This window comes from Notamacropus eugenii, chromosome 1 (assembly GCF_028372415.1).
Source record: "Notamacropus eugenii isolate mMacEug1 chromosome 1, mMacEug1.pri_v2, whole genome shotgun sequence".
In the NCBI taxonomy this organism is placed as follows: domain Eukaryota; kingdom Metazoa; phylum Chordata; class Mammalia; order Diprotodontia; family Macropodidae; genus Notamacropus; species Notamacropus eugenii.
In genome coordinates this window covers 220,006,958-220,027,097 of record NC_092872.1, presented here as the reverse complement: position 1 = coordinate 220,027,097, position 20,140 = coordinate 220,006,958, and the positions used below count along the sequence as shown (strand labels likewise).

Sequence of the window (20,140 nt, the reverse complement as noted above, 5' to 3'; positions counted from 1 at the left end):
GCCACTTCCCCAGGAAGGTCATGGTGCAGCCAGAAGCTTAGAAAAAGAGTAATTATTGACCACAGCTGATGGCCCTTGAAGCATCTTCTAGCCCAGTCCTACCAATAAGACCTATGGAGATCAGAAGGAGGGAACGAGCCCCAGCTGTGGGAAGAAAAATGAATCATTTATGATGGGGGTCATTTGCTGATAGTTGAAAGGTAAAGGTGAACCCAGGGAAGAAGGCAGCAGACACTAGGCTACAACTGTGAGGGAACAGGGTCAATTTTAAATAAAACAGAGACCAGACAGAAGGGCAGTAACTAGAGGGACTGCTTTATACTGGTAAGAAGCAATGTTTTTGGTTAAACACTAAGGTGCAGAGGCCTTATTTCTAAGATCACCAGGAAAAGGGTAAGCTGGGACATGACAACTGGGGCAAGCCAGGAAAGGGATATCTCTCTCCTAAGAAAATAGGACCAGAGTAGGCCAGTGAAATCCACAGTCAGATGAATGAAAAAAGGGAACTCACCTGGGCAACACCCTGGGAATGGAAGAGTACAGGGGCCAGGGGCAGGAAGAGAAATCTTTTCATCCAGTTATCCCTTGCACCAATGATCCCTTGATGTCCTCCAATCCCATGGTAATACTCAACCATTACCTTGCCATCTAATTTCTTTAATTCTGCTTCTAGTTGTGGGTACTGGAGATTGTCTCAAATTCAAGGTGATGTCAAGTGTAAGCAGCTAGATGGTGCAGTGGGTAGAGTGCTGAGCCTGGAGGTAGGACCACCTAAGTTCAAATTTCACCTCAGGCACTTACAAACAAGTTACCCTGGGCAAATCATATAAAAATCTCTGTTTGACTCAGTTTCCTCAACAGTAAAAACTGAGGACAATAATAGCTCCTACCTCTCAGGGATCCAATGATATATTTGTAAAGTTCTTAGCACACACATAGTAGAAGCTTCATAAATGTATGTCCCCCTCCTTCACCACCACCACCCCTAGCTGCTTCACCTCAAATAGCTTTTCATTGCTGTTAGATTCGATTTGATTCTATTTTTATTGGCTGCCTTTCTAATTCTCCACAGTCCTTCTAAAAGTCTTCCTGTCTACTCAAGCTTACAACTCACAGCAGATGACAATACTTCCCAGTTACTAAGGCTGAGGTCACTCATCATAAACAGCCTTAACCATCTCCCTATCACCTACCAAATGGGGCAGCTAGGTGGTACAGTGGATAGAGCACCTGTGCAGGAGTCAGGAGGACCTGAGTTCAAATCTCACCTCATTCATTTGGCACTCACTCGCTGTGTGACCTTGGGCAAGTCACTTATCCCCAATTGCCTCATTCTGGGTCATCTCCAGTCATCCTGATGAATATCTGGTCACTGGATTCAGATGGCTCTGGAGGAGAAGTGAGGCTGGTGACCTTGCATAGCCCTCCCTCGCTCAAAACAAAGTCAAGTGCAAGTCATGTCATCATTTCTCTGATGGCATGGTCTTCTTTGGAGATGAAGGACAAACATCATCTATCGAATAGTCTCCACTTCTTTGGCTGTCCATCACAGGATGGAACCTCTCTCCCTTTCCAGCCTTATCTCACACTATACCCCCTGACTCCACCCTAAACAATTTACACTATTTTTTTTAGCCAACTAAGCCTTTCATGGTTCCTGGTAAATATTCAGGTCTTTCTTTGTTCATGTCATTCACTCTGCCTAGGGTGCCCTCTGTATCAGTCTCCACCTTTTTAAATTCTGCCCATCCTGTCAAAGCCAACTTAAAAGCAAACACCTCCAGGAAGTTTTTGATGATCTATGCTCTGAGTAATTATGATTTCCTTCCTCCAGTTACAAATGGTACTATGTATTTGTTATCCTCCTATGCTGTTCTCTATGTATACATACCATATCCCCCTAGAAGACTAAGCTTCCTGAGGTCTGTGACCAAATCTCAATGATCTTTGTCTCTTCCCTGGTGCTTAACACAGGACAAGCACATAATGGGCATTTGATAAATGGATTAGAATTTAATAAACTGGAACAAAACTAGATTCAGAGGGAGGGCTTGGAAAGAGGGGTTTAATAGAGTTGACATACTTAACCTCTCTTCCAAATCAAATTCATTTCAAAACTATGACCTTTGACATCCAGTAGATGCGTCCTAAGAAAGGTCAAGACTCTTTCTTAGGAGAGCAAGGAAAATAGTAAGAGGAAGTAAGAGAGGGAGCTGAGAAGAGGCGGTTCTAGTTTGCTGCATTGTGCATGGAAGCCTGGGTTGGCCTCAGCCTGCAGGCATCACCCTTCTGTTCCCTCTTAGTTGTAATCTTTCTTCCTTGAATATTTCCCTGATGGGCTTCGGAGTCCCTCTAAAAATAACTAGGGCTAGTAACGGCAATATTGTACAATAATCAGCTGTGAATGACTTAACTCTTCTCAGCAACATAGAGATTCAAGACAGTTCCAAAGGGCTTAGGATGAAAATGTCATCCACCTCCAGAGAAAGAACTTATGGAAGCTGAATGGAGATTAAAGCATACTTGTAAAAAATTGGGGGGGGGAGCGGTTGGGTTTTTTGTCTAGGTTTTCTTTCACAACATAGCTAATATGGAAATATGTTTTGCATGACTGCACATGTATAGCCTATATCAAATTGCTTGCCTCTTCCCTGAAGGAAGGGAGGGAGGGAGAGAACTTAGAGCTCAGAAATGTTTCAAATGAATGTTAAAAAATTGTTTTTACATGGAATTGGAAAAAATAAATTATTTAAAATGCAAGAAAAGAAAAAGAAAATAACTGGAGGTAGTGTGTTACTTTGGGGAAGCACAGATATAGAAAGGAGTGAGTGAGGTGTGTGTGTGTGTGTGTGTGTGTGTTCCCCTTGCAGGGGACTTAAATGTCAGAATGTCTAAATGAAAGGGGGATTTGGGGAGGGGAAATGGTAGAAGGGAACCTCAGCAAACAAAGTACTGCACTTACTGAGAAAAAAAGAATAATGCCTCTGGATGGGAGGGTCACTGGGCAGCAGGTCGGTCCTGCTACCTAGAACCTGAGGATGACTTGCAATCTCCAACTGATCACCAGATGGCAGTCAATCGCCCAGCTCCAAATCCCACACTATGGAATGATGCGGTACATTTTAAATAGAGCAAAATATATTTAGAACCCATTGAATCATGCCAAATATTTTAAATGTCACAGAAACTGGTACTTCCACTGCAGTTTCCTCTAAAGGGTGAGAGGGAGGGGTGGCCCAATTTGGGCAAGCGAATCCTGATGTGGGGGATGTCTGAAATGAGATGACCAACCTCTTCTTTGGGGGCATTTTTGTCCCTTTGATTCATAATCAAAGGTGCTGGGACCAAATAAGAGTTTATTGGGCAGAGGGAGCGTGTTTGTCTCAAAGAAGGCTCAACAGATTTGGGGGTGGCACCTCAGGTTCCAAGGATGCTGAGACAGCAATACCATCTGATTCCTGAATATCAGGGCAGAGGTGACCTGAAGACAATATTCAGCCACACAGGTTTGGCTGCTTCTCAGTAGTTTACTCTAAAAAGAAAAATAAGAGGAAAAAGCCAAATGCATATATACATATGCATATATATATATATACAGATATATGTACATATGTATGTGTGTTTATATATCCACACAGACATCATTTCTCCTCTTTTATTAAAACTAACCACTGAGTAGTTATTCTCTATTTTGTGCATTATATTTCTATATCATAGTTTATATTTATAATTATATTTTAATGCTAACTAATGTCCAGTTATTATTTTGTATATTTATATATTTCATGTTTATACATTATATCTGAGTGCTATGTCCAATTATTACTCTCTTTTGTATATTTATATATTTTAAGTTTATACGTTATATTTTAATACTTAATACTACATAGTTATTACCCTCTATTTTGTATATTACATTTATATATCATATATTTGATGTTTATACATTACATTTTAATACATTATATTTTAATGCTAACTACTGTGTAGTTAGTTAATGTATATTAATAGATATATAGATATGTATGTTACTAATGTAAATATATGTATTCTTGTTGTTCAGTTGTTTTAGCCAGATCCAACTCTTCAAGACACCATTTGGGGTTTTCTTGGCAAAGATACTAGAATGGTTAATCATCTCCTTCTTCAGTTCCTTTTACAGATGAGGAAACTGAGAACAAGATTAAATGACTTGCCCAGGGTTTCACAGTTAGTCAAGTGTCTGAGGCTGGATTTGAACTCAGGTCTTTATGACTCCAGGCCTTGTACCATATCCATTGGACCACCTATCTGCCCCCATTATATATATACATATATATTATATATAATACATTTCATTTTATACATAAACAATATATATATATCTTTATTTAGATATAGATGATATGGATTGATATAGATCTAGATCCCAAGCAGATAGATGATCAGGTAGCTGACACTGGCCAAAGTCACTCCTGCTGATGCAGTTTTATACTTTGGGTCTCTTCTTGTATGATGATTCAAGATGTGAGACACTGTTCTTGTTACCCAGTATAAATTAGAGACAAATTGCATGTGTGCCATATTAAATTCCCATTTTTTTAAGTTTGCCTTAGCCAATAGCAGGATTATCACAATTCTCTGTTCATCACCTTCTCATACCCCTCTCAAAGATGGGCAAACCACACCACATACCCTGAACAGATCTAGCTTATTCTCCATAAACTATACTGAGTTGGCTGAGTTAGTTGCAGTTAGAATACAGTTTCAGTCATCACGTGCAAGTTGATGGAAATCAAGCTCAACATAGATAAAATTTTGCTTTTTCAAATCCCTTTTTGTTCTGCATTGCTGGGCCATTTTCCAAGCTATATTAGTGAGTAGCATTATATTAATATTATATGAGTGAGTAATATTGCTTCTTCCATAACAAGAAAGAGCATTGCCTGGTACAGATTTTCCCTGAACTTTTTCTTTTTGTTTGCCTTCCTTAGAGTAGAAGATTATTTAACCAGTACCGTGCTAAGGACCATTCTATAAAAGGCCCATTGGTACCCATGTTTCCACTGGATGTTGTTTTCTACACCTGATCATCATCAGGGGAAAACTTCTACTCCAGGGACAGCAGACTGAGGCCTTGCGCTTGGCCTTCCACAGGTGGATCCCACTCCACACATGACCCACATTAAGAATATGCTGTCGTCTTCTCACAGGGTCAAAGGAGTGAACTGCTATCACCAGATTAAGAAAACTCACCTTTTGTCATCCACCTTTACTTTAGCCTCCTAGCAGCCTCACCTGAAGTGTTCCCAAAGTTCCAATGACATTGACATGCAGGCAGTCAAGAGGGGAAAGGGAAAGAAACTTCTCTTGTTATTAAAAGTCAAAGGTCATGACTTCCTCATGCATCCTGGGATCCTCACCAAAATCAATGGTGGGGTTGGGGAAGGCATTGGTGAGGGACAGTCCAGACACTACCTCCTTGGAAGTAAAGAATGGAGCAGCCCCTGAGGGAAGAAAGGGGAGCTTACTAGAGCTATTGATAGAGTTCTCTAGAGGCCCTGGACCCCAGATCTTCTCTGGGGATCCAGCATGCTCTTGGCCTTATCAATGGAGGGAGGGATCCAGTAGTCAGTCTCTGTCTATCCTGACTTGGCACTGATGATAGGGTGAATGGATGAGTAAGGCATGAACATCAGACCAGACAATAGCTAAGCTGAAGGCAATGTCATAGCAATGGCAGGGATATAGTAATGGCTGTGAAGGGAGAGCCCAAGCCATAATTTCTATGTTGTAGACAAGAAGGGGAGGAAGCCAGAAGGTTATATTCTTCTAAACTGTCCCCATATTTCCTGATTTAAAGCAGATATCACAGGGAAGGTATGAGTCTAGTTTGGGCAGCTAAGGAAGGGTCCAGGAAGGTCATTGTTTCTGACCTGAATTGTCCCTACATGTCTAGCACCATTTTCTCTGTGTCCTGAGAGCAGCCAAGTGATGGGGACCCCCACAGGTCCCTGATTCCTCCCTCACCGTGTCCCTCCTGCTGACTTAGCCAATTCCTGACCAGTTCCTGCTCTCCCTGAACTTCCTGGAGGGAAGCCACAGAGACACAACCTTCTAGGAGCCATAGCCATTCTGGAGTAGCAGACTGGCGACTGGCAGTGTTTGTGGTCAGAGCTGCCCACAGCTACAGATTGGATCCTGCTTCCTTCAGCTGGAGCTAGAGCAAGTAGCATTAATTGGGTGGGCAGGCAGGCAGATGGGAGCTACGAGAGCACAATAGTCTTTGGCTCTGATGCCAGGATGTATCTGGTATACAAAGGCACCAGAAATAGTCCTGGTGCAATAGAGGGGCTAGCAGGGAGCATTGGGCAGATGTGGAAAGCCTAAAAAGAAAATAAGGATTGCATTGGTGAAAATGAACCAGGTTGGTTTTATTTGGGCTAAAATGATGACACATTGGATAAGCTGGTAGGTACTTGGCACATCCTTAAATTTAGTTAAATATAATAGACATTTGTTAAATGCCAACTGCATGAGGTAAGTAGTATCTAAATCAAGCCTTGAAAAGGACTGCAACAAATAAGATGGGGAAGAATTTATTCCAGAATTGGGGTGGGGGGCGCAGTATTGGCAAAGGTAGGACAAGGTAGTAGTTCAACAAGGGAAAGGAAGTAGTGAAGCTTTGCTAGAACACAGAGTGAATGAAAGAGAAAAATATGAAAAGGTTGGGTAACCCTGACGAGTCAGGTATTTATGTATGATTTGTTCAAAAGTGAAAAATCATGAAGAAGTGATATGACAAAGGTGCCCTACCAAGACTGCTTGGGCAGCACCAAAACCTGTGGCCTAGGGAGAGATAAACTGAGTTTCAAAGAGCCACTAGTTCAGGAGGGGACCTAACCAAGTTCAACTTTACTCATGACTCTCCAAACATTTCTCTTTCTCCCATATCTTTCCAGGTCCCCTCTATGTATTGTATTCCCTCATCATAATAAAAGTCCCCTGAGTGTTAAGGCTGACTTGCTTGTCTGTCTATACATCCCCAGAACCTATCACAGTGCCTGGTATATAGTAAGTACTTAATAAATGCTTTATCCATCCATCTATCTATCCATCCAGTCTTGACAAAGACATGAAAGTGTAAATTAGGTGGGCTGCAGCTGGAATAAAGGGAGAGGAGGGTGCTAGAAACACGATGGAAGTAGAAATATGGCCTGGTAATTGATTATATATGAAGGAAGAAGAAGAGAAAAATCACAGTTCAGCAGTTCTGAAAGTAAAGGCTGAAATAACTGGAAGATGATATCATTAAAAGAACATTATCTCCTATATATGCATATGTACACATATGCATGTGTATATCTGTATATACACATAGCTATAGATCTGTGTACATATGCATATGTATAGGGATATATGTGTATATTAAATGTCTATCTTTTACAAAGTTTTATGTATAATTTGATCCTTTCAACAACTCTGTGACGTAGGTACAATAGTTATAACACCTATTTTATGGATGAGGGAAATGAAGCCCAGATAAGTATCTTGCCCGTGATCACATAGATAAGAAGTGTGCTAAGCAGGATTTGAACCTAGGTTTCACCTCTTATCCCAGCACTGTTCTCCCTGCCCTATGCTGCATCTAGATAAATAGAGACAAGAATGGACATGCAGCCTTAGGTGGAGGACAATGAAAAGTACAGCTTGTGACATGCAGAGTTTGAGGCATCACTGAGATATCCAGTTGGATATAATTAAGAGACAGTTGGAGATAAAGGACCAGAGAGCTCTGGGAAGTTGACATTTGAGAATTAGTTTCATGGAGGGAATAATTAAAGTCGTGGGAATGGAGGGGGAAGCAAGTCGAGGAAATCACTAAGAGAATGGGTATGTAAAGGGGGGAAAAGGCATAGTAAAGAAATATAGAGAACAACCTTATTTAAGGGGCAAAAGGAGGATGAGAACTCTACAAGTAAGTTGGAGAAATGGAGAAAGAGGAAAAAGTGAAAAGAGAAGTGGGTTTGGAGCCAAAGGATATAAGTTCAAATTTCGATTCTATGACTTTGGGCAAATCCAAATACTTTTGGGCAAATATCTCTGGGTCTCAGTTTCCTCATATATAAAACAGGCTGAACTAGATCAGAAGTTCTTACTTTGGGGTCCACAGGGATCCACGGATAGGTTTCAGAAGGTCAATGGGGGAAAAATTGATATCTTTGTTTTCACTAAATTCTTAACCACCTTTGTAATCATATATATTTAATTTAATTCACTTAAAATTAAAAAAGGTCCTAGGTTTCACTAGACTATCAAAAGAACTCATCACACACACACACATTCACACACATGCACACACGCAAGAACTCTTGAACTAGAGAAATCTTTGAAATCTCTTAAACCTGTGATCAATGACCTAAATAGGTAGCAGAAGAATCATGAAAGTAAAATGTCATGGAAGCTAAGGAAGACAGGGAAATCAAGGAGAAGGGAGTCCACAGTGTCCAATGCTAAAAGAGTTCATGGGCAGGAAGGAGAGGAAAGGGAATCATTATGTTTAATGAAAAAGAGACCATTAATGGTGTGGAAAGAAAGATACAGTAGAGCAGTGGGAATAGACAGCAAGTTGCAGGAGGTTGAAAAGTGAATAGGTGATTTGGAAATGAATACAGCAAGTCTAAACTACTCTTCCATGAAATTGGGCTTGGATGCTACCAATGTGCCTGCTGAGCCATCCTCAGAAATAGTGTGATATATATACATAGCACATCAAGTTACCTTCCAGCTGTTTGGAATGAAAAGAGGGGGTAACTTTGCTCCTCTCACTCAGCTCCAACTAGGAAAATTGGTCTAAGGAAAGACTCATTTTCATTAGGCCATGCATAGTCATGGAGTGGATGTGAGGGGGAATATTATTTTATATTTATTAATAGGGCAAGACCCCCTTAATTCAAAACTGTGAGCCCCAGTAAGTCACATGGCCTGGAATAAGAAGACAGCTTTTTTTTTTTTTTTTATTAATGAGGCAGAAACTCCATCAAAACTGATTCCTACTCCTTCAGTATGTATCCTGTGGCTTAAAGCCCATTAATATACAAATCTACTCATTGGTGATTGATGACTCAATGCTCCACGCCTTCGTGAGAGGCCCAGTTGGTGTGAGCTTGAGTGAAGAGGGATCCTGGTCTTCTTTCTAGTTTCGAGCTTCCAGAGAGAAGGCATGCAATTCCAGGCTCTCTTCAGGTCCCTGAAGGGAAAGAAAGACTGTAGGAAGAAGTCAATGTGTAGAGAAGCAGGTGTCACCATCACCAGCTTGCCACTCTAGAGACTGAGAAATTTCCCCCAAGGGAAAGTTCCCTTAGATCTAGGACAGTCACTCTCCCTGTGTTGAGCTGGGATATCTCACTCCATATGGGAGAGCTCATTCACTCTATATACTGTCTGGTACATATTCAGGACTTTCTACCTTCTACAATCTCTTTGCTTTTGCTTTGGATAATTATTTTTGTTTATTTGTTTGTTTCCTATTTGCTACATGTGCTTATTGTGTAAGCAGCATTTAGTGGGAAAGGAGATATATAGCTAGGGATAGATAGGTTGGGGCATTCTTTCCCCATTAAGGGATAACTATCAGGAATTTTGCTTGAATCTAAAAAAAACCAATTCCCCTAGACTAATGATATTTGAGGGGAGGGAAGATATAATTCTAACCCAGAATTCTAACTTTTCTCTGAGGAAAGCAGTGGGGCCACCCTCTGGCACTAAACTTCTACTTCCTCTCTTGGCAGTAATCAAAGTCTACCAGGACAAGAGGAAGCAGAGGAGATGCCAAAGATATCACTCCATGACTCCCTGGATACACATAACCTGTATGGGTAACACAAGACATACCCCACCCCATGCACTGGCACTTGCTTAGACCTTCAGAGCTGACAGAACTTTGAATGTAGAAGATAAGAGATAACTCTCAAAGAAACTGAGTTGTAGACCTGTATACTAATGAGAAGTGTTTAATCTGATTTAACCAGTAGTAGTAAATGAGTTTTCAAGATCCAGGTTTTCCAGCCTACATTTCCTTCCTTCTCTCCTTTGGTTTCTCCCTGCGACTGAGCAAGAGATCAGGAATTTGGCTCTAATGTGCTGCTCTTTCTCTTTCCCTTACCTTGCCCTTTCCTTCAGGCTAAGAAGCAGGATGGTTCTCCCTTGTTTGTACTTCCTCTCCTTCCCCTCTGGCTGCCCAGGAGAGCAAAGGTTTGGCTCTCCTACTCTACATACAGGCATAAGAGCAGAAGCTATTTTGAGCTCTCTTCTTTCTGTCATGCCCTTATTTTCTGGCAGGCCAGGGGAGCAGAGCTGCTTCTCTATGTGCTGTTTGTCTGTATGTTCGTTTTCTCTTTTCCTGCTCAGCCAAGAAGGTAACCACATAGCAGACCTGGCCATGTCCAGGACAGCTATTGATTCATAATACATTGTCAGTCTCTTTTCAAGAACAGTTACATATCTTATGTTTTTTAGAATTATTTAAAATAAGTATATTTTCATTAGGAAGGAAGAATTTTTAAAATTATTTTTCTGTTTATACTGAGCTAGGAATTCCCCCTGATAATTCATACTCTTGATAAATCTCAAGCAATAATCGTTTGTGGGTCACATTGAGCTAAAAATTGTCACTGTGGTCCCTTAGTTTGATAATCCCCATTAAACAGCTCTCTCTAAAGTCACTTCCTCCCCCACCTTCCTCCTTTCTCTCTTTAATTATGGATAGAATGTTGGATCTAGAACCAGAAAAACCTAAGTTTAATTTCTGCCTTATATACTTACTAGATATGTGACTCCGGCAAGTCACTTAACCTTTCTTGGTCTTAGTTCTCTCATCTATAAACCAGTAACAATAACAGCACTTATCTCACAGAGATGTAATGAGAATCAAATAAGGTATTTTATGTAAAACACTTTGCAAAACTTAAAGTGGTATATCAATGCTGTCTAATGTCATTATTCTCTTCCTCATCATCCATTATCCAGAAAAGGGATTCTTAATTTTTCCTGTGCCATGGACCCTTTGACCACTGTCCAGTAAAGCCTGTGAACCCCTTCTCAGAATAATTTTTTAAATGCATAAAATAGCATATGTACTTTCACAAAGAAAAACAATATTCTGAAATAGTTACCAAAATATTTAAATTAAAACAAGTTTATGGAGCCTAGGTTAAGAATCCCTGGCATAGAAGATCCTAAGAATATCTGTTCGTGAAAGATTTCAGGTGATCAAGCTCAGCTAGATATGGTGGAAGATATGCTGATGAAATGATTAAAAATAGCCCTTTCTCTCAATTCGAGTTAATGGAGCATCTGAGAAGTGTCTCTTTCAAAATCCTCCTCAAAGTAGAGATTGATGATGGATTGAGGGAATGACAGGGTCAGGGGAAGGTTGAAGTTCAGTTTTTGTTTGTTTTTAGGAGACAGGAGAACTGTCATGTTCATAGGCTAAAGGGAAGAAATCTGCAGAAAGGAAGAGATTGAAGATGCACGAGGGAAGTAGAGGGTGACTGATGGAGCCAGGTCCCAGAGAAGAAAAGACCTCAAGGGATCATAGCATTGCATCATGACCTACCGGGCAGTGTTGCATCTTTCCTTCGTGAAAACATCGTGTTGTAGCCATGGCTTGAATGAGATGAATTCACATCGGTGCTCCGACGGACAGTGAGCCGGACAGTGCCCTGAGTCTGACGGATAAGGTCAATAACCACCCTGTGTGGTTGACCCAGTATTGATTTGCCATTCACCTGATGAAATACATGCAGAAAATGGGTATCACTATCTTAGATAATTCTAGAACATATATTGTAATATTAATTCCATCTATTTATTAATTAATTAATTTAGGTAGTATATAATTTTTTATTCATCTTGTTACTGAAGAGAAAATGCCCCCATCTGGTTTCTATCTTGCCTAAATAACATAGCTAAAGCTTTGCTTTGGTTGTCATTCAGTATTCTTGCCTCAGAATTACAATTTCATAGATTTTTTTCAGCCTGGCTACCTTTCTATTAGACTGTGATCAAAACAAAGCTATCAATCGAAATCTAAAGGCTCTCTCTTCAAAACAAAAATGTTTTTCAAATACTAAACTATAGATAAATTTTTTTTCTCCTTTTCTTCCTTATCTTAGGACTATTGCTTAATAGACTTAAAACTCCAGTGGTTGTGGAAGAAACTCCGAGTTGGAAGGGGCCTTCGTAGTCTTTTGGTCTAACCCATACTTGAACAAGAATGTCATCTGCAGCAATGGAATTGAGCTCAAATAGAGAAAAGGGGCCACGAAATTGTAGATTATGATCCCCACAACTGCATATTGATTTAGAAAAGCACATATTAATGTTTTCTGTTGCATTTGATTTACTTTGTTAAATATTTCCCAATTGTATTTTAATCTGATTCCTTGCCACACTCCACAGGCATGCACCAGGGATGGCTGCCTCCTCTGTTCTACGATACAAGTGGCAAATGGCTTACTCAACCTTCACTTGAAAATCTTCAGTGAAGTCTGAGAACCTCATTCATTCCAATTTACAGCTCTATTAGGTATTTTTTTCTCCACGCATCAAACCTAAATCTACTCCTGAAACTTCCATCCATTCATTATTCCTAGTTCTGCTTTCAAGGGCTAAGCAGGGCAATGCTAATCTTTTATTTATCAGCCTCTCAAATTCTTGAGGACAATTATCATAACACACCCCCTGAGTTGTCTCTTTTCCTAGCTAAATACTCCCAGTTCTTTCAACCAATTTTCATATGGAATGATCTTGAAGGCAATCATCCTCCCAGGTATTTCAGAAAGCATGCTTAATCTTTCAGGTCACCAGGAAATCAACTTACTAAGTGTCCAACTTCACATCAAGGCATTGCTTGGGTCCTAAGGGAGTGTAGAGGGCCATATTAATTGGGGCTCATACTGTATTACACCAAATTCATAAACTCTTTGGAGTTCAAAGTAGCACTTAATTCTTACATAACACCCTTTTTCCTATAAAGTGTTGTGCAGTAGATATGTATTTTTAGTTAAAGATAATTAACATTAATTTAATTTGGATGATGGTTTAAATTGACTTTAATTACTGGAAATACCCTGGGATTTCCCCACTTACCAAGGTTTAGGATCACTTGTCATACTAGAATTCAGACAGAACACACATGCCATAGTCTTGGCTCTCCAAAAGTTTAAGTTCTTAAATTTTTGTTGTTCAGTCATTTCAAGTTGCGTCCAGCTCTTTGTGACAGCATTTGGGGTTTTCTTGGCAAAGACACTGGAGTGGTTTCCCATTTCCTTCTCCTTCTTATTTTACAAAGAAACCGAGGCTAACACAGTCAAGTAACTTGCTCAGGGTCACAAAGCTAGTAAATATGTGAGGCCAGATTTGAACCTAGGAAGATGAGTCTTCTAATTTCAGGCCTAGAACTCTTATCTACTGTTCTACCCAACTGCCCTTATATTCTTCAATTAGTATGACATAAACATATGAATATTGAACGTTTGTCACATTCATAGTTATTATATGATCCTATTAATATAAAAACCTAGCTTCAACAAAGATTAATTTTTTAAAAATACGTAAGATAAACCCAGTACCTTCAATAAAATGTCACCAGCTTGAAGTCTTCCATCAAGGTCGGCAATGCTACCAGGGGAAATTGCTTTGATTTGAAATGAGTGGCCATTTCTGCCACCTGTTAGGGCAAACCCCAAGCTCCCTGTGCCTCTTTTTTCCAGATCAACTTCAATGAGATAATCCTATAAAGACAGAAGAATTAAATCAGTTTTTAGGTGATGATTTTACCTTACATCTTATCTAGTTCATTGTCCATCCCAGAGACCGCAAGGAACCACCATTATTAAGCTGATGTCCCAAAGACAGAATTATGATCCCAGGTTAGAATTACGGGGCTCTACCAGTGAACTGGATACCTCTCTTACAGCTTAAAGATCTCTTTGAAGTTAATCAAATACTGCAGACATTCTAAATCATCGTCAAATATTTATCACATGCCTTGCTTGGCAGACTGTAAAGTCCAAATGGTAAACTAATATCTAGAAAAGCCTGGGGAATTAGATGTGGAATGAAAACACAGCTCATACTTCTATATGTATGACACAGAAAAAAAAATTATTCATAGACCACAAGGAATGCAGTGAAACAAACTCCCACCAAGTGAAGAACCTGTTAAATGGGAAATTGCCATGCATGACAAATATTGTCTGAGCAAATACAGGAACAGCCTGGGATCCTTTAATTGGAATGGAAAATGCCAAAAGCCAACATCAGTGGATTGTGCTGTGTAATCTGTTAACATGTCGAAGCTATTTATAAAAGCAACAGGACACTAGTTTTGCATCTAGAAGAAACAAAGGTTAAACATTTATCTTCATGAGTCAAGGATGACATGGGACAAGAGGGCGGCAACTGCTGATGTGTGATGTGTAATCTAAATATGGTTATTGATGCTATTTATAGCTTGAACTGTTGGCTTCAAAACAAAAGCAGATTTTTTTTGTTTTTTTAATATAAAAATGGAATCACAGATTTAGAGCCAGAAGGGACTTTAGAGGCCATATAGCGCAACCCCATCATTTTACAGATGACCAGATGAGGTTCAAAGAGGTTCTGATTTGCCCAAACTCACACAAGTAGCAAGTAGCAAAGTCATGATCTGAACCCAGGTTCTCTGAATCTGCTTTCCACTGTGTACCACACTGCTTCACTATAAAGAGTGTTTCTTCCCAGTGAATTTGATATAAATGAAAGTTGCATGAGCTAGAACTGATATTGATTTGCTAGGCTTCCATAAACCTGAAGCTTCTTGGGGACTCCTTATTCTCCATCTCCCTCCTCACCCCTGCCCCATTCAGGCTCAACCACTCCAATATTCTGAGGTCAATCATGGCTCTAGAGAGAAGAAATAGAAGGATATATCCTATCAGTTCAAAAAAAGGTCCTCAAGAATCCACAGGGCTGCCTCTTAGGGGGCTGGGTGCAGACTACCTCTTCTCTCTCAAATCAGCAGTGATAATACTTTCACTACTAAAAGGGGCCTAGGAGATGCCAATTTTGGCACCTTGTTTTATAGTCAGGAATCAAAGAATATTCCCCTTTGCCAACTCTTTCACAAAGATGCCTGGACAATGCTAGAACTGTAACAATTTCTAGTTACTCTTGGCTCAATCTGAGTTACTAATCTGAAAGGGGTAAAGAAATACCAGATGACTCATTGGGATGTCTCACCACTGATGCAAAAGACTGACCCAAAATAGCCTGTCTAATTCATTGTCGTGAATCTTAGCAAGGGAACCAAATTCCACAATTCATGTCACAGAACCACTTGGAACCACTGTATTTGGCTATACCATTTAGACTGGAGAGGATGAGACTTTTGACTTCAAATTGACTTCCATTCAACTAGCATTAAGTACCTACTCCATGTCAAGGCACTGTGCTAAGAAAGAAATGGCAGCAATGCCTCCCTCCAGAGCCTTATACTGCCTGGGGAGAAAGAACATGGACACAGAAAACTATGGACACAGAAATACTGAATTCAAAGTAAATGGGAGTTCACTAACAATACAAAGGGATGTGAAGGGGCCTCTCGAGCTGAGCCTTGGGAATGAGAGCTTATAAAAAGTGGAAGTCAGGAAGGAGATCCTTGGACAGCAGAACAAGGACAAACTGTGCATAGGCATGGAGGAGACAGACTATGGTATATACCATTGTGCTTGTCCCCTGCAGAGTAGAATGCAGGCTAATTGAGTGCAAGTCACAGGGAGGTGACTTTTAACTCAACAGAAGGAAGAATTTCCCAAACAGGTATAGCTATTCGAAAACTAAATAGGTTACCTTAAGAGGTAGTGAGTTCCCCATTACTGAAATTCTTCAAGCAGGTGCTAAATGATCACTTGTCAGGGATGCTAGAGAGGGGATCCATTTGAGGAGGAAAGGTTGCATTACATAAAGATATTCTTGATCTGGTGTCCAGGCACCTTTAGTAATAGCTAGCATTGATACAGTACATTGAGGCTAGCAAAATGCTTTACGTGTATTAATTCATTTGATCCTCACAACAACCCTGGGAGGTAGGTGCTATTATTATCCACATTTTACAGATAAGATACTGAGACACAGAAAAGTTAAGCAGATTGTCGTTACACAGCTAGTCAGTATCTGATACAACATTAGAAACTCAGGTCTTACTTACTCCAAGTCCCAACCAATGTATCACCTAGCTGGCTCAAAGGGGCCTGTGAGCAGATTTCAGGGACTCAGTGAACCTGGATGAGAAGAAATTATCTATTGATTTTCACTGACCTCTCTCTGAATTTTAGCATTTCCTTCTATTGCAATTTTTAAAAAAAATATTATTATGAGAGGACTTCACCAAACTGACAAAAGGGTCCATGACCCAAAATAATTTAAGAGCTTCTGTATTAGATAGAAGAGAAGACCTTTCCACTTGTAGAAATCAAATGTATTTTCTTTATACCAGTGTTGGGTTCGGAGATTTGTTTTCTCTAACTATTCTGTTATAGGTGTTTTGTGATTCCATGGGTCACAGCAGATGTCTATGGTAACCATGAATGACTAAGTACTTATTATGAACTTACTATGTTCCAAACACTATACTCACTGTTCAGGATACAAAGACAAAGTTAAAGAGCTCCTGACCTCAATAAGTTTACACTCTATCAAGGAGACAACATGTATATAAACATAAAAAATACAAAAAAAGAGAAATGCAAGGTAAATAAGCCTTGACCTTTCCTCTTCCCCTACTCCATTTTCCTTGAATAATCCTTTACCCTCCCCCTGTATCCCTCCACCAAAAAAAAGTTGAATTTATTCTGTTTCTATTTTTTTTCTGTCCTTATTTATCCATATGGTTTTTCCAATAGACTATAAACTGCTTGAGGGGGAGGGCACGTTTCATTTTTGTCTCTGTATTCCTAGTGAACATTACAGCACCTGGAAAATAAAAGGTGCTTAGGAAATGCTTATGGATTGATTGAAATATTCTACTAGAATCAAAATCCTAGGAAGACCACACAGAAGGGTATTCTTTAGGATGATATTCTTTTATTAGTTTGGGAGGAAAAAATACAGTAACCTGTATGAGATACCTAATTCTTATTTACCCTGACTTTCCAGAGGATTGGCCTTAATAAAGCAGCATGAGGTGGTGGAAAGAATGACTAAATGGGAAGGGCCAGATTTGAGTCCCAGGTTTCCAGTTATTAGCATTGTCACATTGAAGAGGTGACTTCAAGTCTCTGTCCTTCGATGATTATATCTAGAAAATTAGAGGGATGGTCTGGGGAATCTCAGAGGTCCCTGCCAGTTCCAAAATTCTGTCATTTTAAGTTGCTATGGTAGGTGTCTCAAGACCCTCTACAAGCAGAGACTGACAGAGACTATCAACCCAGAAGATGGGGTGTGTGTCATTGTTCATTGTTCCTGGGGTGGAAAAAATATGAAATCTACCTCTGTGGCCAAGGGAACTCAGTTCCGATGTGGGAGACTAGTTGGACGACTCTGTAACTTCATTGGCAGAGGGAGCTTCTGATGAGAAAACTTCCCTGCATCCATGGAAATCAGCACTCTGCTTCAATTTTATAGATGCAGAGAGTTACCTTGGGCAATGTGAAGTAAAGTAAAAATCCAACAGTCAGTATGTATCTGAGGCGGGACTTCTTGCCAGGTACTCCTGCCTCAAAGACTGGCTCTCCCTTCACCACAGTATCTCTTATGCATATCATTTTTGATATTTAACACATTTTGTACAGTAAATATCAGAAATGTTGGTTGTCTCTCTACACTCTAGGAACTCAAAATTCATCTGGGGAGACAATAATTCAACTCAACACACATTTACTGGGAGCCTTCTGTGCTTGGGCCATGGTTCTAGGGTCACATGGAACACAAGAACAAAGAGAATCTTCTTCTTCCTAGGATATCTAGGTCAGGTGAATCCTCCTTCATGAAATTTTTTTCTTCTCTCAGTTCTAAGTGATTTTTTTTCTTCCTTGAAACTTTATACTACTAGATGGACCTTTCCTAAGAACTTAGGAAAATTATTAAATTAAAATTTTAATTAAAATTTCAATTAAATAAATATTGAATAAGTGCCTGCTCTGTGATAGGGACTGTGCAGAGGAAGGAGTTTATAATCTAATAGGAGAAGACAATTCACAAAAGAAAGCTAAAAATGGAGGGGTGGGAGAGAGATAGCCAAGACAGGGGCATCTTGTTCCATGAAGTTGAAACTGGAAAGAGCTGCAGATGGGCAGTGCAGTGAGCCAGCAGTCTAATTTCTGCCCTCTACAAAGGAAGACTTTTGAAAGAGTTTAGTACTCTATACCTCAGGCCTTCAATCAGAGGAAAGAGGAAGCTGAGGGAGGTGGAAAGGTCTGAGTATCCAAGGCTGCCTAAGCAGCATGTGGATGAGATTAGAAGTTGAGATTGAGCAAAGTTGCAAAGGGAAAATGTGTATATATCTCATTCCCACCCTAGAACCACAATTATTACACTTTAAACCCCTTGAGGGTAAGAACTATGTCCTGTTTCATCTTGGTATCTCTAGAACTTAGCACAGTGCATACTTGGACATGGTAGACCATCTCCATGTGTCCATTGAATTGAACTCCATCTTGTATGCGACAATTCTTTTTTTTTATTTATTTTTAACACAGTTTATAACAGAGAAAGCAATTCAAACTTTTGGTCAGGTGATACATCTTTTTAAATCATTTACAATATAGACCACAAAAGAATTTTTTTTTAAACATAAGCCAGCTGAGACACAGATAATATTTATGTTGCTAACTTCACAAGCTCTTGATCTAATTGTCTCCACAGTATTACTAAGAATTAAAGGACCCTAACTTAACATTGTTTATCTAAAGTCCTATGCCTAATAGCTTAATTTTAGACAGCCTTGGATGTTCCTCTACCCATAATAATCTATAATTGAATAGATCTGGTATTAAGCCTACAAACCTTTTGACCATAGGAAATTGCCACCAAGAGTAGGGACATTGCAGGGAAACAATATCTCCCCAACTTCATGTCTATTCCAGGCAGGAGTAGCTTGTCCACTTGCATTCAGTCAGGCTTAAAGTCTACCAGGTGTCAGTGGGGAAATTGAGTCCAGAGAATCCCACCTCAGCCCATGCTGAACAACTGCTCTCCCACTCTTCCCTTGAGATCACCTATGCAGTTCATACCAGCATCTCATGAGCATACTGGCATCATGTATTGGAGGCTCAGATTGCCTTTCTTGCTTCCCATACCTGGAGTTAGACTCAGAAGAACAGTCACTTAATAGTCCCATAGCATCTAAAAATGGCAAGTTCCTATAACCAGGTTTAAAATATGATTATAGTTTCACTTTGGCTAAGGAACATCTTTTAGGCAAGTCTTAAGTGGCTTACATGTCTTTCTATACATGTTTTAGTTCCTGGTTAAATGGCAATCATAAAATCAAATTTACCATTAAAACCTTGACTTTTCCATAAATGCCAAATTTTATCAGAGGTTACCTTCCTCTTGGAAAGTTAGACTGAAATTCTTTTCTCCAAACTAAAGATGTCATTGATTTATTCTCAGTAATTAATTCAGTCTATTGTTTTAACACTAATTGCTTTTACCTCACTTTGTAACATGACCAATTTTTCTCCCCATCACCCCACCCTCCCCACTTCCTAATACCTTGCATTCTGGTTGCTCCTTCCCTCAATGTAACCTCCCCTCCATCACACCCCACCCCTGTCCTATCCCCATCTTCTCTCTTTTCTTGCAGGGCAAGATAAATTTCCATACCCCTATCCCTGTAATTCTTATTTCCCAATTATATGCATTAAAAATTTTCAACATTCATTTCTACTACTTTGAATTCCAACTTCTCTCCCTCCTCCCTCCCTCCCCAGCCCCACTGAGAAGGGAAGCAATTCAATACAGACTAAATATGCATTGTTTTGCAAAAGACTTCCATAGTAATCATGTTGTGTAATACTAATTATATTGCCCTCTGATCTATCCTATCCCCCTTATTTTCCCCCCATACCATTGACCTTGTCCCTTCTCAAAAGTGTTTATTTCTAGTGACTCCCTT

At 39.8% G+C, this 20,140-nt stretch overlaps 1 protein-coding gene across 8 annotated transcripts in view; it reads right to left on the bottom strand.

The window, feature by feature from the left end:
* Positions 1-20,140, bottom strand: part of FRMPD2 (FERM and PDZ domain containing 2) — a 306,604-nt gene that overhangs the window by 55,353 nt on the left and 231,111 nt on the right. For 6 of the 8 annotated variants that reach the window (XR_011971421.1, XR_011971422.1, XM_072627697.1 and 3 more), the window contains 2 exons: positions 13,614-13,775; positions 11,597-11,768 (listed from right to left, as the gene is read on the bottom strand). Coding sequence is in view for 6 of the 8 variants with exons in the window: in XM_072627697.1 (XP_072483798.1) it covers positions 11,597-11,768; positions 13,614-13,775 (334 nt within the window). In the remaining 2 variants the exon portion in view is untranslated. Of the gene's footprint in view, positions 1-6,392; positions 9,247-11,596; positions 11,769-13,613; positions 13,776-20,140 lie in introns of those variants that run through there. The other 2 variants (XM_072627701.1, XM_072627703.1) reach the window with 2 other exon arrangements.